Here is a 22,299-nt window from a genome sequence, read left to right as displayed (position 1 = left end):
CGGTACCGGTATTTACGGGTAAAACACCCGTAAATACTGGTACCGGCACCAAACCGGTGTATTCGGTACCGGTACGAGTACCACTTTTCTCCGTTTTTCGGTACCGATACTGGTTCGGTACCGAACAGGTACCGTGCTCATCCCTACTGCTAAGGAGGTTATAGTAGTGTTTTAGGGGCTTAAATTTCCCTATATTTTATATTGGGGGGGGGGGGGGGGCTTTGCAGCAGTTTATCTTTATGTTTGCCTGCATCACACCGTTCCCAAACCAACCCTATTGATAACTTTGCAATTTGTGAGATTTATCGGGTATTATTGTTGCTGTGGCTGTTGGAACAATAGGGACTGTTATGTATCTAAATAAAACTATAGGGGTAATTTCTGTAAAAACAGCGAAAAGTGGCGAGCTTTAATATCGAATCACTGTCGGTGAATGAATACAGATGAGTGAATCGGAACTTCAGAATACAAAGCGAAAGTGATTGTTCTTCAATAATCGTTTAATTTTCTGTATCAGGTATGAAGATTTCTAACTAATTTAACGAATTTTAGTTATTTGTTTACAGTTTCTTCTTAATTTGAGGTGTTTTATCAGATGTTACCAAATTTAGGGCTTCCTCTTTTCTATTTTTGGTTAATTTAGGGTTTCGAAAGTATTGTTAAGTGATTGTATAGGAATATAAGTTGTTTCAGGTTTGGAAAGCTATTAGTTTTGAGATCTGAAATTGGTTTGTATAAGCAGGGCTCGAGCTCGGCTCGTTTAAAAACCGAATCAAGCCAAGCCGGCTCGTTTTTCTTATTGAGCTGAAATGTTGGGCTTGAGCTCGGGCTCGGCTCGGCTCGTTCAAAAGCTCGAGCCAGCTCGTGGCTCGCTTATTATCTTCAAACTAGAAAGAATAGCAGATTCAAAGAACATAAAACTAGGGTTATTACTACTGTTTTCTTTGCTATTAAACTCTTGGATTTTTATTCTTATTTTTTTAATAAACTGAATTATATGAATATGAATCAACGGAGTTAAAAAAAAATTTTCATTAAAAATGACTATTTTTACTATTTAAAAACTATGGTTTAAAATATCTTATACTTTTGGGTTTTAAATAGGGGTGTAAACGAGCCAGGCTGAGCCCGAGCTCAACTAGGCTCGATCTCGGCTCGTCATGTTTTGATGAAGCTCGAGCTCGAGCTCGGATCGGTTCAAGCCTACATATTTGATCTCGAGCTTGGCTCGCTAGTAAAATCCTAAGCTCGAGCTCGGCTCGACTTGGCTCGAGCTATTTTGAGAACAACCTCGTACGAGCTAAAAGCTCGGCTCGAGCTCACGTCAACATCGCTCAAATGATCAAAGTTCGGCTCGAGTTTGGCTTGCCAATGTTATCGTATTAATATATTATATATATAAAAATAAAATTTTGTTTGGGGTTGTTTAGGCTCGCGAGCCTAAACAAGCTTTGTATTTCAGGCTCGAGCTCGGGCTCGATAACTAAACGAGCTCTATTTCAATCTCGGGCTCGGGCTCGGGCTCGTTAAGGCTCGACTCGTTCAAGCTTTTAACCGAGCCGATCACGAGTAGCTCTCGAGCCTCTGGGCTTGTTTACACCCCTAGTTTTAAGTTGTATACATATAAAATTTAGGCTTAAGTATATTCGAGCTAAACGAGCAAGCCCCGAGCCGAGCTTACCTTGGCTCAAGCTCGGCTCGTTTACAAACCGTACTATTTTTCTCTCAGGTTCTCAATTGAGATTGCTGCAGGACCGTTAAGATGGATGCTACCGCCAGTTACAATGCGTCTTCACCTCTAGTATCTTTTCATTCTGGTGGGTCAGAATCAGACATCAATAAAAGTAGCTTATCCGTAAAGACCTCTCGAGACTCCGAAAGTACCGTAGAGATCATAACAAGATTTAAACTAGATATAGCGTGTATTTGTGAGAAGCTGGCCAACTTGAACTTACTCTCAATGCATGTTGAAACTATGGAAAATGACTTTAAGGCCTTCGTATCCGACACGGATCCCGATTTAATCATCAAGATCGTAGAATACGATCTTTTATCCGGTTTTTTGGATTCAGAAACGAGAATACTAGAGACCCACATATCCGATCTTCAGAAAGAGAAAGATAACGTACGGGAGTTTTTATCGTCACGAGAATCAGTAATCGGGATGGAGGAAATGTTGCATGATTCCGAAAAATCATTGGAGCAATCACTCGAACAGGTTTCGGAAATAAAAATACGATCCGCCAATTTTGAGAAAAACTTGTTGAGATTCTCCGGAGACGAGGACTATGTAGAGGTGTTAAACAGCAACGATGTTCTAGAACTCGAGAAAATGAAAATGAAAACCGTGGAACATCAACGACATGTTTTACGGATGCTCGAGAAATCGTTGGAGCGAGAAATAGATTTGGAGAAACGGGCGAGTGACTTGACGCAAGTCGAAGAAACGTTGACGATGAGGCTAAGGTTGTTAGAACAAGAAGTCGTTGACGCTGAAGAGGAAGCTGAAACGACGTTAGAAAAGTTCTACAAAACAGACCACGCGTCGGAACTGCTAATGCAAACGACGAAAGAGTTAATACGTAAAATCAAGATGTTACAGTTCAATCTCAAAGGTTCAATTCAGCGAGAAACCGGATTGAAAAACGATTTAACGAAACTTCAACAACGCGTTATAGACGAGAAAGAATCTTCCAAACGGATTGCGGAAATGGAAAACGTGATTATTGAAGCGGAGAACAGGGCTGTGAATTATGAAGACACGCGTCGGGAACTCAACGATACGTGTGAAAAAGTGGTTTTGCTCGAAAAGGAGCTCGGCGACGTTAGAGTTAAGCTACAACATGCGGAAGCGTGTTGTGAAGCTAGCGAGGAGGAAAAAAGCATGTTTCTTTCTACGATTAAAGATATGGGTAATGTGATTGACGACCTGAAGAAAAAAGTTACGGAATCGGAAATTCTGACCGATAGTGTTGAGGACCGTTGTATTATCTTGTCGGAGGCAAATGCTGACCTCAAGAAAGAACTTAAGTTTGTTAAGGGAAAAGTTAAAAGCTTGGAAACGTCTTTGCGTCAAATGGAGGAAACGAAGAAAGCGTCTGCGAAGGATATAAATCTTTGTAGCAAGTTTATAACGGATCTGGTTATGCAGATGCAACTTGAAAGAGAACGCCTCCAGAAGCAGGTATATATCATTGAAAAGAGTAAGCCATTTCGTCCTTGAGGTTTGGTCAGTTTTGCGACTTTCGTCCAAAGGTTTGTTTTTCCGCATTTGGATCCAAAAGGTTTGAATCTTGTCATTTCCATCCGGCTTGTTAACTCCATCCATTTTTCTCCGTAAAGTCAGGGGTATTTCCGTCTTTTTGTTAACTTAAAGGGCAAATTGGTCCTTTTCAGGGTATTCGGTCTTTTTACATAAAATGAAAAAGACCGAATTGCCCTTTAAGTTAGCAAAAAAGACGAAAATACCCCCGACTTAACGGAGACAAATGGATGGAGTTAACGAGCCTGATGAAAATGGCAAGATTTTAAACCTTTTGGATCTAGATGCGGAAAAACAAACCTTTAGACGAAAATCGCAAAACTGGCCAAACCTCAGGGACGAAATTGGCATTTTACTCTATATAAACCTTTAAAAAAAGCAGCGTCTTATTGGTTCCGTATGCATGCAGATATCGTCCTTGAAACAAGAAAACAAAATCTTGGTAAACTGCTTAAACAAGGATGATAAAGATCCCTCTGTAAAAGTTAGCTACGGTGATAAAGTTAACAGTAATGACATCACTGCAGAAAACAAAGAAGCCGTATCGACCAATTTCGAGGTTACTTATTTATCGCTTTCCGTCAGTAATTTTGTTTGTTCATTATTTAAATGCAGTAAACTTATAATTCTAGGTAGAGGAGTGCACGGAGACTGTAACCGACTATACCGAGGCTGCAAGAGACATTGATGCGCGACAGCTTAAGACAAAAGACATTCTGTTAGTACTCCTCATTCTCATTGTTCCGTTAATCGGGGTACTTGTTTATCAAACTCAGGTTTGATAAGTGTAAAATCACGGGTCAATAGGGTTAGTAACTTGGGTTAAAGACGATTGTTAATGTTCCGGATTACCTTGTCTGGTTGTTGGAAATTTTGTTGTTTTTTTGCGAACCAGCCAAGATGAGGTTCTATCTTGTCAAAAGGGGTCAGGTACCATCTTAAAGCACAGCTGAAATCGACAAGTCTAATGCGATTTGCAAATTTGATTGCTTGAGGTGCAAGTTATTATAGCATTTTGCTAGAAATTTTGTTGCATAGGCTGTTGTTGTATAGGTAGGAAGAAGGGAGATGAAGAGGTTTTTAATAGAATGTTGTTTTTCAGAATTTGTGTAATGCCAGGTTATCCTAGGTATAAGAAGTTTGTTTTTAATAGTATGTTTTTTTTTTCGGAATTTGTACTTCACGAACTTGGTATCAAACAAATTGACGATCCATGGCATCTACCATCGTTCTTCGTTTGATATTTTATCGTGCACAGACGTGACTGTTGCATCGATCGTAGATCCGTGTGTAGTATTGTGTACCCAGTGAGGTCTTTTGTCGATTTAGTCATAAGAGGGATTGCATTATGAACATCCGAGTATTCGCAAATCAAGGGCGGACCTAGAGTGATAGAAGGAGTAACCTCCGTTGCCTCTTGACGCTCTGGTGACGCTCCGACGGTAGTGTAAATTTTGGAAAAATTTGATGTTTTTTCGATGTCGTTACCCCTTTTTATTGAAACGTTACCATATACGGATCTTCTAGATCCGCCACTCGCAAATGGTCTTTAACTCACATGTTCATCAAAAGAGGACCCTAAGGAAATTATATAAATTCAACAATGTGAATCCTTTTTAAGCAAAAACCACCATTTCATTGATATAACTATAAAGTTATCAAAATTCAAAAATAAGCATTTTTTACTTTCATCAAAGTTTAACAACAACGTATAGGTATAAATTCAACAATGTTATAAATGTATTATATTATATGGTTATTAACTCGTTAAATAGATTTACTTGTTCTCCAATACTTATCTTCTATATGTATATTCATTGTATTCCTTTGTAAAAAACACACTTTAATTAATAATATCAATCTCTTTCTCTCTATTATTCTCTCTTATTCTTTTGCTAATAAGCTAGTTTTATTAACAAACAATATATTATTAGCAAGATATTTTTTTTATACGTCAAACGTCACTACTTCACGCAGAGCAGAAGATCCCAACATTCGGATCCGTTTTTTCCGGGATACCCAAACAAAAAGGCGAATATCATAAAGAAATATTTTCGTACTCTTTAGCCCCCTTTACTTTTTCTCACTGTCATTTTGCCTCCAATCTTTCTGTCTCACTAAATTCAACCTCTTCTTTTTAATTACCGGATGGTTCTCTTTTCTCCTTGACAATAAATTCAAGTTTTAGGTGACCTAAAAATTTATATAACATTCTAGATAAACATTATGTAGTTGTTGAGATGGTTAGTCGCAGTATAATATAAATATCATGAGTTTCATTAAAGTTGAGAACATGGAAGATTTTTTTTTTTAATTTTTATAAAAAGAATCAAAAGTTCATAATAATCAAGATCACATACTAGAAGCAAACAGTAAAAGTAGTGTTCTTTATGAGATACAATGATACATATAATCAAGACTCTTAAAAATTGACTAATGGTTCAATACAAGCTGCGTATAACATTATATCAACAAGGAATCTCACATATCCGACGATTTACGTACTGACATTTCATGTTCATTTGCGAATATGAATGATGTATGATGGCGTGGTAACAATTTAAACAACAAATTACTCCAACTCAAATGAACCATTTTTGTATTTGGTGTTGTTTCTTATCTCTGATACCTAATCAACAAACATGGACATTAATTTCATTTCTATCATAAACTAGAGGAACCAGATGAAAAAGGTTGTAAAACTAGACAATGTAAATGAGTAACTGGGAATACTGAATAAAGTTACTAGAAATGAAGAGTCAATGAATAGTTTACGAGAGAGCTAATTTCATTTTTGAAATGTATCAGCCAGAGAAAATATTAAATATGTATATATCAAACATTAAATGTCCACACTCTTAAATACCCCTTTCTAAAATCGAAGTGATTTTTTTAAGTTATTGAATTTAAACAGATTAATGGATCAATCCATTTATTTTAACAGGGGGTCTTCAAGTTGATATGTTTAACAAACCGGTTATATTAGCCGACCTAAAACCTAATTGTTTTCGCGTTATGTTAATTTATGGTTTAATAAACAGTGGGTTTCATGACTACTTTTCCTTAATTACCCATGTATCCTACTCTTATTTGCTAATAATGCTTTCCAATCATGGCCTGTGTGTACACCACGTGTTGATTAGAGGAGGAGACGGGTAGACGTCAAAACAAGACCTAACCAATAATACGTTTTCATTAATAATACATTTTGATAATTTGGATGTGATGTAAATGTAAACAAGTGATGTTTAATTAGGTTTAATTATTCAAACATATAAATGTACCATCACTACATGTTAATGTTCCTATGATGTCAATTTACATAAAAAAATACATTTGGATGCTTGTTAATCAAGTCGTAGATAATATACTCATATTTTAATTTTCTATTATATTATATTATATTTTATATAAATATTAACATGAAACCAATGCTATTAGATCCTCACTTAGGCTTGTCCATGGCTTGTAACTCACTAGTAATTAAATTTGTTTGTAATTCAGCACTGAGTTGATTTAGCTCAACCTATTTGGCTCGTATAAACAATTAAAACGGTTACTCATATAATTTCCATCCTTAATTCTTTCTGTATACAATTTTTGAAATTCAAACATTATTATTTGACACTTGTATAAAAATTCATACAAAATTGATTAAAATTCAAACTGAACAAGGCAACAAGACACAAGTCAGCTCGAACTGAACGCAAGATTGTATTCAAACCAAACTGAAATTACAAACTAAGTGGCTGCTTGTTTAGCTCTTAATGAGATTATTAATGATTCAGACCTCTTACTATTTCAGCACTTAATGGTTCAGATTGTTTGTTTCGCGAGCAGATGTCTGAATGGTTCAAACATTTGTCTCTGAATGGTTAAGCATTATACTAAGTTTGAATGGTTAAGACCTCTAATATGAATTGGTCAGTCATTTGCCACTAAATGGTTAAACGTTATACTGGCTCTTAATGGTTCAAACATCTTACTGATTCAGCACTTAGTGGTTCAAACATCTTACTTGACTATTCAGAAGTTGTCAAACAGCCCCTAAGCCGGCTTGACTTTATTCTTATAAGCTCGAATCCAAGTCACTTATTACTCAAAGAGTAATATTTCTTTTATAAAAAATCCAACAAGTTTAAAGAGTTAAATAAAAAAACAAACCAAAATATAAGGATATAAAGTGAAACATATTCATAAGTCACCAACCACCACCAAAAGACATCAAAATTGACTCACCTAACTTACAGTTTATATATACTCTTCACAATCTTCAATTTCCCCAATTTCATATTTTCTTAATTTCACTTTCAGATTGCAGATCTTTTCGTCTTAAAGGTATCAATTCCTCTTTCAATTCAATCTTCTTACAATTGCCAATACTTATTCATCAAAACCAATTGAATCCGTTATTAGATCTGTATATATATAGATCGACATCATCGTTGATTACTAATTTTTTACACTCTATATTACTAGATTGAATCATTTGAATCCTGAAAACGTATATTGTTACTGAAATTGGATTTGTTTTTTATTAGATAGATGTTGATTACTGATTACTTGATTGACTATGAAACATATTATTGCAGTTGTTTTATGTTCAGAATACTACTTTTTGGATGCAAAGTTAATTAGGTTATGTTATGCATTGAACATCTATCAATTAGTTTATATGTTCTGTTTGCTATAGATTTAAATGTGACTTTCTGATTTTATTTATTTATTTATTTATTTTTTTTTTGTCGATTTTGAAGTTGGTGAATGATTAGTAGTATATCTTTTTGTTTCCTCTTGGCATTCTTGTATTTGTTTAGAGAGATTAAATATATGCAAAAATTAAAATGAAAGTGAAAATTACTGTTTTTGTTGGTACTGAAGATGTCTTGCAGATAACAAACAGTATGAATGTATGAGATATCTAGAGCTAGGGGTGTTAAATGGGTCGTCGTGTGTTTGTTGGTTGGCGGGTTGAGCCTAACATCACCCTGGAAATTTGAAACGAACCCAAACATATGACACAAACCTGAAACTCGTGTAATCTGAGCTATGTAGTTAATATCCCGATATATCAGTGATATATCGGTTATCGGTCCCCTACCGAGATAACGATGCAAGATATCGGTCAAAATATCGGTACCGATAATATCGGCGATATTGACCGACATTTGACCAATATATCACTGATTTTCCTGACATCAGTACCATTCTTCTTATTTCTACCATTCGTCTTTCTTCTTATTGCTGCTATTAGTGTTATAAGTCTTAATTGTTAGTTGTTACTGTTAAATGTTAGTATTTTAAGCCTTAGTCAGTTCCTACTTGCAACAATTGTTAGTGTTTTGCACGTTGCAAAAGGTTAATTTGTTAATGGTAGGAGAGCATACTGAATTGTTAGTGTTAAATTGCTATATATATAATTTAGCATGATATTAAAACTACCGATATCCCACCGCGATAACAGATATCTCAAATATCGGTCCTTGACCGATATCGGATATTTTACCGCATTAACTACTTAGAATCTGAGCACGGCACGAGTTTTCGTAGGTTGACATGAGCACATCCTGTTTAACTTGAAATGTTATTTTAATTTTGCATTTTAATACCCTAAATTTACAACTTTACAACAGAAATGTATATAAAATAGTTACATTTAAACTATAACTTGATACTCATTTCTCTCTTAATTTTTTAATTTTGTGATAAACTACTCAAATCAATTTAAGTTGTGACACATATAACACCTACTAAAAACTAAGTATAAAATTAAACGGGTCAACCTATGAACCCACTAGGTCAACTCAAACAAGACTCGTTTAGATAAACATGTTTGCGGGGATTGACTCGAAGCTGACACAACGCCGCTTAACCTAAAACCAACCAGAAATTTCATGTTAGGTTCGTGTCATGTCAGAACATATAACGCCTCTTTTCCAAGATACGTGATGGTATATTTGTAATGCAATAGTTTTGAATGTTCTGTTGTATCATAACTTTTTTATACATCACATTTCCTCATCTTCATTATGCTATTATCTACCCGTTACATTATCGCAATCGAAACTTTGTTTTACAGAATAGACATGGCTGATCAACAGAAGCTAACAAGAATCGGGCTTGCTGGTCTCGCTGTTATGGGCCAAAACCTGGCCTTAAACATTGCCGAAAAAGGGTTCCCCATTTCCGTTTACAATCGTAGCACCTCCAAAGTCGATGAAACCGTTGAACGAGCTCAAAAGGAAGGAAACCTCCCGGTTTTCGGCTTCCACGATCCCGAATCATTCGTTAACTCAATCCAAAAACCGCGGGTGATCATCATGCTGGTCAAAGCTGGAGCACCCGTTGACCAAACAATCAAAACATTATCTCAATACATGGAGAAAGGTGATTGCATCATCGACGGTGGTAACGAGTGGTACGAAAACACCGAAAGGAGAGAAAAAGCCATGGCGGAACTCGGTCTGTTATATCTCGGAATGGGTGTTTCCGGTGGGGAAGAAGGTGCGAGAAACGGACCGTCTATGATGCCCGGTGGGTCCGTTGAAGCTTACAAGTACATTGAAGACATTGTTCTCAAGGTAGCCGCTCAAGTACCTGACAGCGGCCCGTGTGTGACGTACATCGGTGAAGGCGGTTCAGGCAACTTCGTGAAAATGGTTCATAACGGAATCGAATATGGTGACATGCAACTAATTTCCGAAGCTTACGACGTACTTAAATCTGTCGGGAAACTCTCGAACGAGGAGTTACACGATGTATTCTCGGAATGGAACAAAGGCGAGCTTCAAAGCTTTTTGATCGAAATCACTGCGGACATATTCGGCATCAAGGATGATAAGGGCGACGGTTATTTGGTCGACAAGGTGTTAGATAAAACTGGCATGAAAGGTACGGGTAAATGGACGGTCCAACAAGCTGCTGACCTGTCGATCGCTGCACCCACGATCGCAGCGTCTTTAGATTCACGTTTTCTCAGCGGTTTAAAGGACGAACGTGTAGAAGCTGCGAAGGTATTCAAATCAGGCGGGTTCGACGACATCTTAGTAAATGAAAAGGTGGAGAAAGACAAACTAATCAACGATGTACGACAAGCTCTATACGCAGCAAAAATATGCAGTTACGCACAAGGGATGAACCTGATCCGTGCGAAGAGCAATGAAAAGGGATGGAACCTGAAGCTCGGTGAGCTGGCGAGAATCTGGAAAGGTGGGTGCATCATTCGAGCCATATTCCTGGACCGCATCAAGCAGGCGTATGACCGGAACCCAGAACTGGCTAACCTTTTGGTGGACCCGGAGTTCGCTAAAGAAATGATCGAGCGTCAGTCTGCGTGGAGAAGAGTTGTGTGTTTGGCTATTAATTCAGGTATTAGCACTCCGGGTATGTCGTCTAGCCTTGCGTATTTCGACACTTATAGGAGAGAGAGGTTGCCGGCTAATTTGGTTCAAGCTCAACGAGACTACTTTGGTGCGCATACTTATGAGAGGACCGATATCCCTGGCTCGTTTCACACCGAGTGGTTCAAACTTGCCAAACAGATAAAAAACTAGCCTGTTCTGGTCCGTTTCGAGTTCGAACTATAATAAACCTTGTTTTGTCTCATATGTTGGATCATGGTTGATGTTTGGTGTTTTGTTGTATTGTTTCGTGTCGAATTATAATAATTTTGATCATATTATTAATTAAATCGATTCAGAATGAAGATCAAAATTACCTTGAATAGAGGGGTTTTTTTTTTTTTTTTTTCAAAGAGTTATTGATCCAAGAGAGCACGAGAAGAAATGAGGCTGTGACCATTACTATATACATAACTAAATATTTATATGTATTGGTCAATGGTCATTACCATCTTTTAGTTAAACTATAAGAATTCCCCGCGCTTCGCGACATGAATTCAGTTTGGTTGGAAAAAATAAATGTAAGGCGAGAGTAAAAATCCAAATACTATGTTCACATTATTGTGGGTTGTCATGGTGCGAGTAGACCTTGGGCTTTGTTGCCATGTAAGGCTACATCTAATGGGTGTTGGAAACAAATTGTTAAAGTTGGAGAATCAAAGTCTTCGAACGGCTCTCGTCTTAATTCTTTTTTCAGCAGTGTCCTTGGCGATGGTAATGCTATTAGCTTCTGGTGTGACAGATGGTTGATGGAAGAGCCGCTTAGAGTTGCCTTCCCCAACCTTTTTAGACTTGAAAAAAATAAATGGGTCAAAGTTTCAGCGTGGCTTCGGGTGATTAATAATGAAAAATGTCTTGGGAATGGAAAAACCAACCAAATATGGCTGCCGAAGTCTCGGAGTTGTTCCAGCTCCTTTCGGCCATTCATGACTTTGCGTGGAAGGGTGGGGTAGACGAATGGAAGTGGAGCCCAGCTGTGGATGGTATGTTTTCTGTTAGAAATGCTAAACGGTTGCTGTCGACTAACAATACGATGGGGCATAGTTCGATTATAAATTGGAAGGTTTGGGTTCCTCTCAAATGCAAAATTATGGTCTGGAGGGCTGCTCTGAATCGGCTGCCGACGGTTGAAGAGTTGTTGAAGCGCGGGGTGAACATTCAACAGTCTCAGTGTGCTCTGTGTGGAGACGTTTTAGAGTCAGCTAATCATATATTTACAGGTTGCTTTTTCTCTCAAGAGGTATGGAATCGGATTGAGGCCTGGTGTAAGTTAAGTCCCAACTTTTTCTTCGATGTGCTGGACGTTTTAAACATGCCGAAAGAGCAAGCCAAAAACAAGAAAGCGAAGCAAGTTTTAAGAGGTATTGTATGTACTACTATGTGGACGATTTGGAATGAGCGCAACAATCGTATCTTCAATAACAAGCATCGGCGTCTGATCGAGATTGTAGAATTTGTTAAATTTACTTCTTTCTTTTGGATTTGTAATAGGTCTAGATGGAAAGACGTAGATTGGTCTATGTGGCGTAAGTATCTGTTGGATTGAGGTTGTTTCGTTGTGTTCTCGCAGGCCTTTTGTTTGAGGTTCTGTTGAGTTCGTTTTTGTTTTATGAAATTCTCTTTTCAAAAAAAAAAAATAATAAACTTACTAATTTGAAAATTGTCCATTGTTGTTATTATATTTTATGTAAAAAAAGTAAAACAGAAAACTTACATTATGTAACATAGCTCAATCATTGTAAAATCATTTACAAATCGTTTCTTTTTATAACTGTGATTTCATAAAATTATTATTTGTGTTTGTTTTTTTGTTTGTTAGCTTTGTTTTGATTGCTAACTAAAGAACGAGAAAATTTACCATAATGCCACTAACCATATGGTCGGGTTAAATCACCAACTCAAGGCTCGTGTGATCCAATCTCACAATTGTGTGTATTGTAGCTACAAGTTGTATTTTAATATGATAATAAAATAATAATAATAATAATAAAATAATGAGAATCGGTGATCACTAACATATATTATTATTATATTAAAGAAACGAAATGTGATGGTTATTGATGAATCGTTATTATATTAGTGAGATGAGATGATGATGATTGATGAATAGTTGAATACCATATTAGTGAGATGTTGTAAACTTGTAACGATAATCTATACTGGTCTTAATTTGTTGTAAGGCGGACCTATCTAAAATATTATATATTTTTTTAACATCTAAGCTTTTTTTCTCACCTAAATCCTATATTAAATTACACTTTTCAATGATTAAATCTTGATCTCTCTATATCTTCACAGGAGGTAATTCCTTTTGACGCTAGGCCAAAACTTAAGTGGCATTTGAAATATTATATATTCCGTGTCAGAAAATCGTAAGAGAAGAAACAAATCTATTTACCCTCCTAACTTTCTCACAAATAGGGCTGTAAACGAACCGAACGTTCAGTAAACAGTTCGTGAACCGTTCGGCGGGAAGTTCGTTTATGTTCGTTCGATTAGCTTAACGAACGAACACAAACAAAAAAAATCCGTTCGGTTAGCTTAACGAACGAACACGAACATAGGTCTCGTTCGTTCGACTATGTTCATGAACGTTCGGTAACATGTTCGGTTACGTACGTACATGTTCGTTTGATTATATTAAAAAATAATAAACCTTTTATCTAAACATATTAAAAACTTGAAACCCTATTTTTTCTAAGTTAGCTAAAATTTGGACATGCTAAGACATTTTTGGGGATAATTAGGTCTAAGTTAGTTAAAGTTGATTCATCGTTTGGTGGTGTATTAGACTTCTTGTGTTTTGATTTATCATTTAATGGTTGTATTTAACTACTTATATCCAATGTTTAAGGATAATAATATTTTTATTTTTTTATTTTCAAGTTAAATGTTCGTTTGCGTTCTTTTTTATTTGCTTGCGTCCGTTTGTGTTCGTTTGCGTTCGTTTTTGTTCGAGACCAGTGTTCACGAACTGTTCGTGAACAACTGAATTTCCTTAACGAACGAACATGAACATAAACTTATGTTCGGTATACGTTCGTGAACAGTTCACGAACATGTTAATTTCCTTAACGAACGAACACGAACATGGCCTTGTCCGTGTTCGTTCGGTTCGTTTACAGCCCTGCTCACAAATCTATACTATATTATAATAAATGAGGGAGAGACATATCTATAATACTATATTAAGAGAACTGGGTTTTCTACCCTTTTCGTAATTTTGCCTAGGTACAAATCTTGTAGCACCATGTACAAATGAAGCAAGCCATTTTAGAGGGGGAAACTTGTATAAAAAAAATACGAGCTTTTCCCTTTTAATTTATAAGGGCTAGAATATAATAGGAAGTTTTTTTGGCTAGGAAGGCGAGAAAGTAATCTTGACCATCAATTAATTTAATTAAGGGCTAAGATTAAATGTGTGAAATTGAAGAGAGGAAAAGAGGCGTATGAGTTTGTGCAAGGGTATTCTAGGACAATAGTTTATCTCTCCTCCAATTCCCCTCATTTTTTAAACATTAATAACTTTTTCATACGACATTATTTTTTTATAAAAATTGCACAAAAAAACGAGCGTTTTTTATCTTTAAAACGAGTATACTTATGTTATATTTTCGAAAAAAAATTTCGAAAACCCAGTTGCGTAAAACGCATTAGAAAAAAACCCAGTTGCGTAAAACACAATAGAAAAAAACCCAGTTGCGTAAAACGCAATGGAAAAAAAACATAAAAAATGACCTTTTTTCTAAGACGCAATGCACCAAAAAACACAAAGAAATGTCTTATTTGTAAAATGCAATGGCCAGAAAACACAGAAAAATGTCTTATTTCTAAAATACAATAGCCTAAAAACACAAAAGAAAGTGTACTTTCTAAAACGCGATGGACTGAAAACACATAAAAATGACTTTTTTCTAAAACGCAATGCACCAAAAACACAAAGAAATATCTTATTTCTAAAACGCAATGGCCAGAAAACACTTAAAATGTCTGTTTAAACGCAATGGCTTAAAAACACAAAAGGAAGTGTACTTTCTAAAACGCAATGGTCCGAAAACACATAAAAATGTGTTTTACCTAAAACACAATGCACCAAAAACACAAAAAAATGTCTTATTTGTAAAACGCAATGGCCATAAAACACTTAAAAATGTGTTTTTCTAAAACGCAATGGCTAGAAAACACATAAAAATGTCTTGTTTCTAAAACGCAATGGCTTAAAAACACAAAAGAAAGTGTTATCTCTAAAACACAATGGACTAAAACACATAAAAATGTGTTTTACCTAAAACGCAATGACTAAACACTTCAAAAATGTGTTTTTCTAAAACGCAATGACCAGAAAACACATAAAAATGTCTTATTTCTAATGCAGTTTTCCAGAGGCAATTTCCAGAAAATTAAATTTTCTGATGCAATTTTATTAAAGCAATTTAATCAAAAAAAAAAAATTTCCGACACGTTGATTGGGTGTTTGAATCATTGATTGGTGACGAAAATTGCACTATAATGTAGTGATTAGTGTGATAGAAAGTGAAGAAAAGGTTGAAGATGGTGGGTTTTGAAATGGTGAGTTTTGAAGTTACAGTGAGAAGAAGAAGGAAGAAGATAGCGTAAAATTGACTAAAATACCCTTCCTCTTTATTTTAAATTTTGTCACATGTCATAATCCTATTGCTTTCTATCATTCCTAGCCAAAATAAACTTCCTATTTGATCCTCTCCCTAATTTATAAATACACTCATAAAATGAGGGTAAATTGGTCATTTAAACAATAATTATATTTTAGTCTCATATCTTATTACATGTAAGTAAATCCGTAAGTTTTAGTATAATTATGGGTATTTACTTACATTTTTCTCCCTCCACAACAAACTTATAATTCTTTTATGTATTCTTGTCATATCTAATACACTATAATGTTTTTAAAAAATCCAAAAGTACCGTGACGACCTACTCATTTTTGGGAACATTTCAATAGTTATCTTGGTCAGTATTGACGTGTGGATTAAACGGTACAAGTAGACGATGCCTTAGTGTACATATGATTAAAGTCCAACATACTTAGTCATTATCCTAGAATGTTTAATAGCTACAAAATGTCAAGTGATTAGACCCTCATCTTTAACAAAATTATTGATAATTAAGTAGTTACACTTTATCCACTTATAAAAAAACTAACTCCCCCTCCCCACAATTTTTATTCGGTAATAAATTTTTGGTACATTAATATTTTTTTTAAGTTACACCATTTAAACGAGTATTTTATTCTTTTTAAGTTGAGTATAGTATTGCTATAGTTTTTAGTTGAAAAACTTGAAATGTTACGTGATTAACAGTGTCTAAGGGTTAGTAATAACTGAATCGTTAACCTAAACCAAACCAAAATCAACAAAAAATTGAGTTAACTGAAAACTGATTAACCAAAACCCGAATGAACCAAAAACGGTGTACCCTGATTTAACCAAAGTTAACTGAACCGAACCATAATATTTTCATATATTTCTAGCTTTTATACCTTTGGTTCATGTATTTAATATTTATACCCCCTGTTTTATGTATTTATACCTCCATTTCATGTACTTATACATCCATTTCATGTATTTATACCTAAATTTCATGTATTTCTAATCAAAAGTTTTACTCCAAGTTTGGTTTTGGCTATTAACCGAAATTAAATGAATCAAACCAAAAACCGTCGATCTAATTGAATAAACCAAACCGATTATCTACCCAACCGAACAATGCACATGTGGCAATGTCTGTGTTTCCCACCGCGTCCTGCGCGAACCTATTGATTATTAACCAAAAACGGTTATCGGTGAGCAATAACTAAATCGTTAACCTAAACCAAATCGAAAATAAATGAAACCAAACCGAAATCAACAAAACACTAAATTAACTGAAAACCGAATTAATCAAAAACCAGTTATCAATTTTTTTGCACTCTCGTTTAACCAAAATTAGCTGAACCGAACAGAATCATTCATATTTTCATATATTTCTAGCTTTTATACCTCCAGTTCATATATTTCATATTCTATATCTCTATTTCATATATTTATACTTTTATTTCATGTATTAACACCTCAATATCATATATTTCTAAGCAAAAGCTTTAGCCCAAGTTTGGTTTTGCTATTAACTGAAATTAAATGAACTAAACCGAAAACCATCAATCTAACCGAATAAACCGAATTGATTAACCGAAAACCAAGTGGTTAATAAAATAGACTTACTGGTAACTTTTGTTTTGGCTTCGGTTACGGATAATAACCGAACCGACTGAACCATTTACAGCCCAATGAAATGGATCACCCTTTAACTTCGCTTTTGATGTATATCTATCACAATAATGCTACAATAAATATTATATGAATAAGAACACTAGAAAAAACGAGTATCGCAATGTGATGTGTCGCTCCCGCCGCATCACGCGGGCATCCTGCTAGGACTATATAATGTAATTAAATAGCTTATCACACTTTGTCTGAAGGCATGTTCTCACTATCTTAAACAGGGGTTGTGTTAAGAGATCCCTTCGTTGAATGTTGATCCGATAAGCATATACTTAAAAACGTATGCAATATTGAGATACATAATTGTTTATCAGGGGCCCAGAGCAATTGAAATAGTTTTTTTCTTTTTTTTTTTTTTTTTTTTTTTTTTTTTTTGCAGAAATAGGGGGTTTGAGCCCCCAAAGATTACTTCTAGGTACCAACCAAGAAAATAAGTGTTTTTAGGTACTTTGCCAAATGATTCAGCGAGCTTCATCCAGAATTCTGCCAAAAGCTGTTGCAGGTTTCACTTTTCTGACATATAAGTGAACCTCGCTGTTTATACCAGCAATCTATCTACTGAACTTCGCTGATTTATTCAGCTGTCTTCTAAGAAACCTTGCTGTTTCTAACAGCCATCTACACAAATTCGTTGTTTCTTTATGCATAGATCTGAAACCTCGCTGTTTTTAACAGCAATCTAGATAACTTCGTTGTTTTGGACATCAAGGTTAAATAACTTCGTTGTTTATATGAACAAAGATCAAAAGAACTTCGTTGTTGCCAAGTAATATTTTTACAAAGCTCACTGATTTAAACAAAGGACTGAAATACCTTGTCTAAATAGGGTAATTGGCCTGTAATAATCCCATTTAGACCTTATTGGCCATTAATAATCCCACCTCAGAATATTCCCCCCACCAGTCTCACCTTTCATCTATTTTTCCTACAATGGTCCCCCGTTAAAAAAAACTTAACGGAGTTAAGCTTTTTCCAAATTACAAACAGATTTTTAGGGCTTTTGATTAGAACGATGATACGAGTCCATTGATGTAAAACTTACTTTGAAATGGTGCTCCAAGTGACTTGATTTTGGTTAATTGGAAATTTAAACACCCGAATTGAAGCAACGTTTTCATCGTTTGGAGCACTGTTTCGAGGCAAATTTTACATCAATGGATTCATATCGTCGTTCTAATCAAAAGCCCTAAAAATCTGTTTGTAATTTGGAAAAAAGCTTAACTTTGTTAAGTTTTTTTAACGGGGGACCATTGTAGGAAAAATAGGTGAAAGGTGGGACTGGTGGGGGGAATATTCTAAGGTGGGATTATTAATGGCCAATAAGGTCTAGGTGGGATTATTACAGGCCAATTTCCCGTCTAAATATTAATTTGGTTGTTGTGTTTTGCTATAAGAAACATAAACATGTATGGTTAAGGAGTGAAACACCTTCTGTGAGTGTGAAGTAGTGTATGTGAAGTAGAAGTTCGACATTTATTTTGATGTTCAATTTACCCAGCAACATGGAGGTTTTGTAAATGTAACTTGTGAGAGTTTGAAGCCGATTTTATAAAATTAGATTGAGAGAGTATGAAGCAGTTCACGTGCACCGGAAGATTATTCGGGAATTCTTTCAACATGACGTTTTTCTCATTTTTAAATTATGTATATCTAGTGAGAAAACTTTGTGGGGAGGAGAACGATCCTTCTCTTCTACCACCTTCTCACGTAAGGTGTATCATTAAAATGACTCAACTACTGTTGTGGATGCTTCTATGGCTGCTATTGAGTCTTCTTGAAGATCCAGTTGCTCAACTGGTTGGGTGGTTTATGACGTTTTTCTGAACTTTAAAGGATACTACAGCTTCTGGTGGGGGTATGTGGCGGCGGACTATCATACTCTGCCGCGTTTTCGGTAGGAGATTAGGATCATAAGACATTTGAAGTCGCATTCTACCGCATGTGACTTGGAGATGATAATGTACTAATTAGATCCTATAGTAATGTTGTTCGTTGTTACTGCATCAGCCTGGTTTTTGGTCACCCTCCCCTCTCACGCGTATCTAAGCTTTTGCAAATCCTCAAACATCACCGAAGCTGCAGAATCGTCGCGGAAGGTGCGAACAACCCTTTCTATATCACTTTACGGGTCGAAGAGCCGGTACTGACCTTTTGACCTTATACGGAAACTCGATATACGAAGAAACCGGACGGGTTTAAATTCATTTAGTTTCTATTTTGCACCTCTCCATTAGAAATGCTTTGTTAAAATTACGAAGCGTTTGGTAGATCCTATAGTAATGTTGCGAGTTTGATAGATCCTATTGTAATGTTGTAATATTGTTGAATTACTTAATAAAGAAGTTTGTTAAATTTGGTGTTGTAACATCTTGTGTTGTTGAATTCATTAATAAAAATAATATTGTAATATTGTAGAGTTACTTAACTGTTTGTTAAACTTTGTCAAAAAATAATATTTTTTGTTGTTGGAATATTAAAACATAATACTTATATATTTTCAACCTACATGGTGGTAGGCTCCACCAAAAGTCTGGGTCCTCACCACTATAAATACCCATAGGATTAGGGTGTCAACCCACACCAAGATTGAAGAACCACAACAACTTTCTTTTTTCAGCTCATCCTAAGAACCACAACAACTTTCTTTTTTCACTTCATCCTATCAATTTTCCGCCAAATTCCCTTTGTTAGTTAATGGATTCTTTTCGGCCATACCTCGTAAGACTTTACTAGGGTGGTATCTTTTCTTTTGTAAACGTGGTTGTTCAATTTGACCAATCCATGCTAACAACTACATTCATTATGCGACACAAAATGTCTTATCACGAATTGGTCGATTCAATTTGTAATCATGTTCAACTACAGAAAGAATCCGTTATCCTTTCAATGTTATTAGGGTACACGTATCAAGGCACATCTCAGACAACAAAAATTTTCAACGAAGATGGCGTTGAAATGTTGCACTTTTTAGCCGGAGTGTCGCAAGGCAACTTCGTTGCCGAGATCTACGTTCAATGGGAGGCAGTTAATCTCGTCCGTCATATGAGTTTTACAAACCTTCTCCATGACATAACACAACGTAATGTTGTTGACACCCAGTTATCCGATGAAGATGGTGAAGGAGATGGGCAAACAACTCAAGAACACCACTTCACGTCATCTGTTGAGAACCTAGTCGGCCCCTCTTCTCAATTTCTAGTTGGTGATGACAATAACGACGACTTTGATGAGTTAGAAGTTTACAGCACTGAAGACAGTTCAGAAAGTGAGGAGGTCCCCTCATCAGATGACGCCTCTTCTGACGGCGAGGTATCAGTCAACCAACAAACTGAGTTCACCCTGTCTCAGCCGACGCGTTCTAGGCCTATCTTTGCAGGTCCACATGACGATCCTCAAGAGGATGAGGAGCTTAGGGATTACATGTGTCTTGATTATGAAGATAACCCAATGGACATATGGAATCCAAAAGCAAAACATTCTCCGTGGAAGGGAAATATTCGTGGTGGATAGCAAACCAACTTTATGCCAAGTTAAATGCTACACCAGAAACAAAAATTATAAAAACCCTTTCCCTGGTGCTCCTGTGTGCCAATGGCGTGCAACCGCATCAAAACAAAAACTCCAACACATGAGGCAGATTACCAACTGGGCACCTGCCCACAGTTGTTATTCAACTGTGGTACGCAACAACAACAGATGCCTTAGATCTAAGGATATCGCTGCAAACATCCTTCCACAAATTCGTACAAACATTGCGTTGAAGGTGAAACACATTAGGATGTTCTTAAAGCAAACGATGTCCGTCGATGTTACGTATACAAAGGCGTGGCGTGGCCGAAGAAAGGCAATTGAGAAGATATATGGAACTTGGGACATCAACTTTGTGGAGCTCCCGAAATATGTGTTACGGCTTCAGTCTCGAAACCCTGGTACGGTGGTTAATTGGTTTCATCACCCACATTCGACTCCAGGACATCCACATTCAAATATGTTTTTGGGCGTTCGGTCCCTCTATTCATGTGTTCCATCTATGCCATCCTGTAATCTTCGTGGACATCACACACTTGAAAGGACCGTACCGCAGTAAGTTGTTGGTTGCGGTAACCAAAAATGCCAACAACTACATAATGCCATTGGCGTACGCTCTGGTTGACAAAGAGACTGTTCATAGTTGGTGTTGGTTTTTCCAAAATTTGAAGGAATACGTCACCATAAACTGTACTAGTAAAATATGTGTTCTATCAGACTGTTATGCTGGAATAATTAATGCCATGGAGAACCTCGAAGATTGGAAGGAACCAAAGGTCTACCACCATTATTGTCTTCGACATGTAATGTAACGCCCTGCTAATTCGTACTTTCTATATTTGGAAACCATTGCTTGTAATTCTATTTTTTGAAACTTTGTACTCCCGTATTCGTTCTTTCGTTGTAATTGATGTAAAATCCGAGACTTGAATCATAATGAAATTCGCATTTTCATTACATTTATGTTATATACGTGTCTTACATGTTCATACGTTCAAGAATATTATTCATACGACACTTTATTCATACTTTGTGCAAAAAAATGTCAAACTTGCAAACTTGTAAACTATATGCTACATTTACACAATTTCGACACTTAATCTCGGCAAATATACATGTTTATACTCGTTTTACATTAATTTTATGGGTAGAATACGTTAATTACCCTTAAAGGATGGTCCTCGTACTTAAAATACCTTGAAGATAACTTAAAACAACATTACATGGAAGTCTAGGGGTGTAAAATGCCAAAAACTCAAACTTCTCTCGTCTGACCATCCCTGGCAGCCCGCGATGAACCACCTTCTCTTGGTCGCAACCCGCGACAGCCTGGATCCGCAGCCCAACACGACCAGGTTCATTTTGGGAGGGTCTTTTGTGTGTTATTTGATTTTTAAACATGTTTATGGCATTAATTACACACCAACTTCAACCCTAAACACTTCCCTATAAAACCCAAGCATAATCCTCATATTTTCCACTTTGTAACTCATGCACAACTCTCTCAAATCAACTCCCAATCTGCTGTTAATCAGAAGTTCGAGCAGAATCATCACACTTCACTAAAGTGATCATAACTCACTCAATACTTAGTCTTTTTCATCCATTCTTTTTCCCACTTGCTTGGAATATGTTCAGGAACATTTCCACAGGTTTTCCATGGAAAATCAGGCTCTGGAATGTCACCAAAAAGGCTCTAAAGTGGACTGTTACTTTCTTTTTTCACTTAAACTTTGTTAAACTTAGCTAAACTTGAGTTTATCTCATCTCAAACCTATGTCCTAATGCTCATAATCAATTAAATGGTTAT

At 36.1% G+C, this 22,299-nt stretch overlaps 2 protein-coding genes across 3 annotated transcripts; both read left to right on the top strand.

Annotated features, from left to right (window-relative positions):
- Window positions 1-363: 363 nt before the first annotated feature.
- Window positions 364-4,417, top strand: LOC110867003 (WPP domain-interacting tail-anchored protein 1). Of its 2 annotated transcripts, none has more exons than XM_035975335.1 (4): window positions 364-517; window positions 1,753-3,184; window positions 3,672-3,821; window positions 3,895-4,417. In XM_035975335.1, exons 2-4 carry the CDS (start codon window positions 1,763-1,765, stop codon window positions 4,042-4,044), a joined length of 1,722 nt encoding a protein of 573 aa, XP_035831228.1. In that variant the 5' UTR covers window positions 364-517; window positions 1,753-1,762; the 3' UTR covers window positions 4,045-4,417. The 2 variants fall into 2 exon arrangements, with proteins under 2 accessions (XP_035831228.1, XP_035831229.1); XM_035975336.1 differs by having other exon boundaries at window positions 397-517; window positions 1,730-3,184.
- Window positions 4,418-7,470: 3,053 nt separating this feature from the next.
- LOC110868740 (6-phosphogluconate dehydrogenase, decarboxylating 2) lies at window positions 7,471-10,985 on the top strand. The gene is made up of 2 exons (XM_022117986.2): window positions 7,471-7,600; window positions 9,342-10,985. Exon 2 carries the CDS (start codon window positions 9,349-9,351, stop codon window positions 10,813-10,815), a length of 1,467 nt encoding a protein of 488 aa, XP_021973678.1. The 5' UTR covers window positions 7,471-7,600; window positions 9,342-9,348; the 3' UTR covers window positions 10,816-10,985.
- Window positions 10,986-22,299: the final 11,314 nt, after the last annotated feature.

The sequence above is a fragment of the Helianthus annuus genome, chromosome 7 (assembly GCF_002127325.2).
Source record: "Helianthus annuus cultivar XRQ/B chromosome 7, HanXRQr2.0-SUNRISE, whole genome shotgun sequence".
Classification (NCBI taxonomy): Eukaryota; Viridiplantae; Streptophyta; class Magnoliopsida; order Asterales; family Asteraceae; genus Helianthus; species Helianthus annuus.
Note: the sequence above shows the minus strand (reverse complement) of the source record. Positions and strands in the feature narration are given on the sequence as shown.

What these genes read in the sequence shown, in the direction of transcription:
- LOC110868740 (XM_022117986.2), top strand. Translation starts at nt 9,349, where the DNA reads ATGGCTGATCAACAGAAGCTAACAAGAATCGGGCTTGCTGGTCTCGCT.
- LOC110867003 (XM_035975335.1), top strand. Translation starts at nt 1,763, where the DNA reads ATGGATGCTACCGCCAGTTACAATGCGTCTTCACCTCTAGTATCTTTT. An exon ending in GAGAACGCCTCCAGAAGCAG is followed by an intron (nt 3,185 to 3,671) that starts GTATATATCATT and finishes GTATGCATGCAG; the next exon opens with ATATCGTCCTTGAAACAAGA. An exon ending in CCGTATCGACCAATTTCGAG is followed by an intron (nt 3,822 to 3,894) that starts GTTACTTATTTA and finishes TTATAATTCTAG; the next exon opens with GTAGAGGAGTGCACGGAGAC.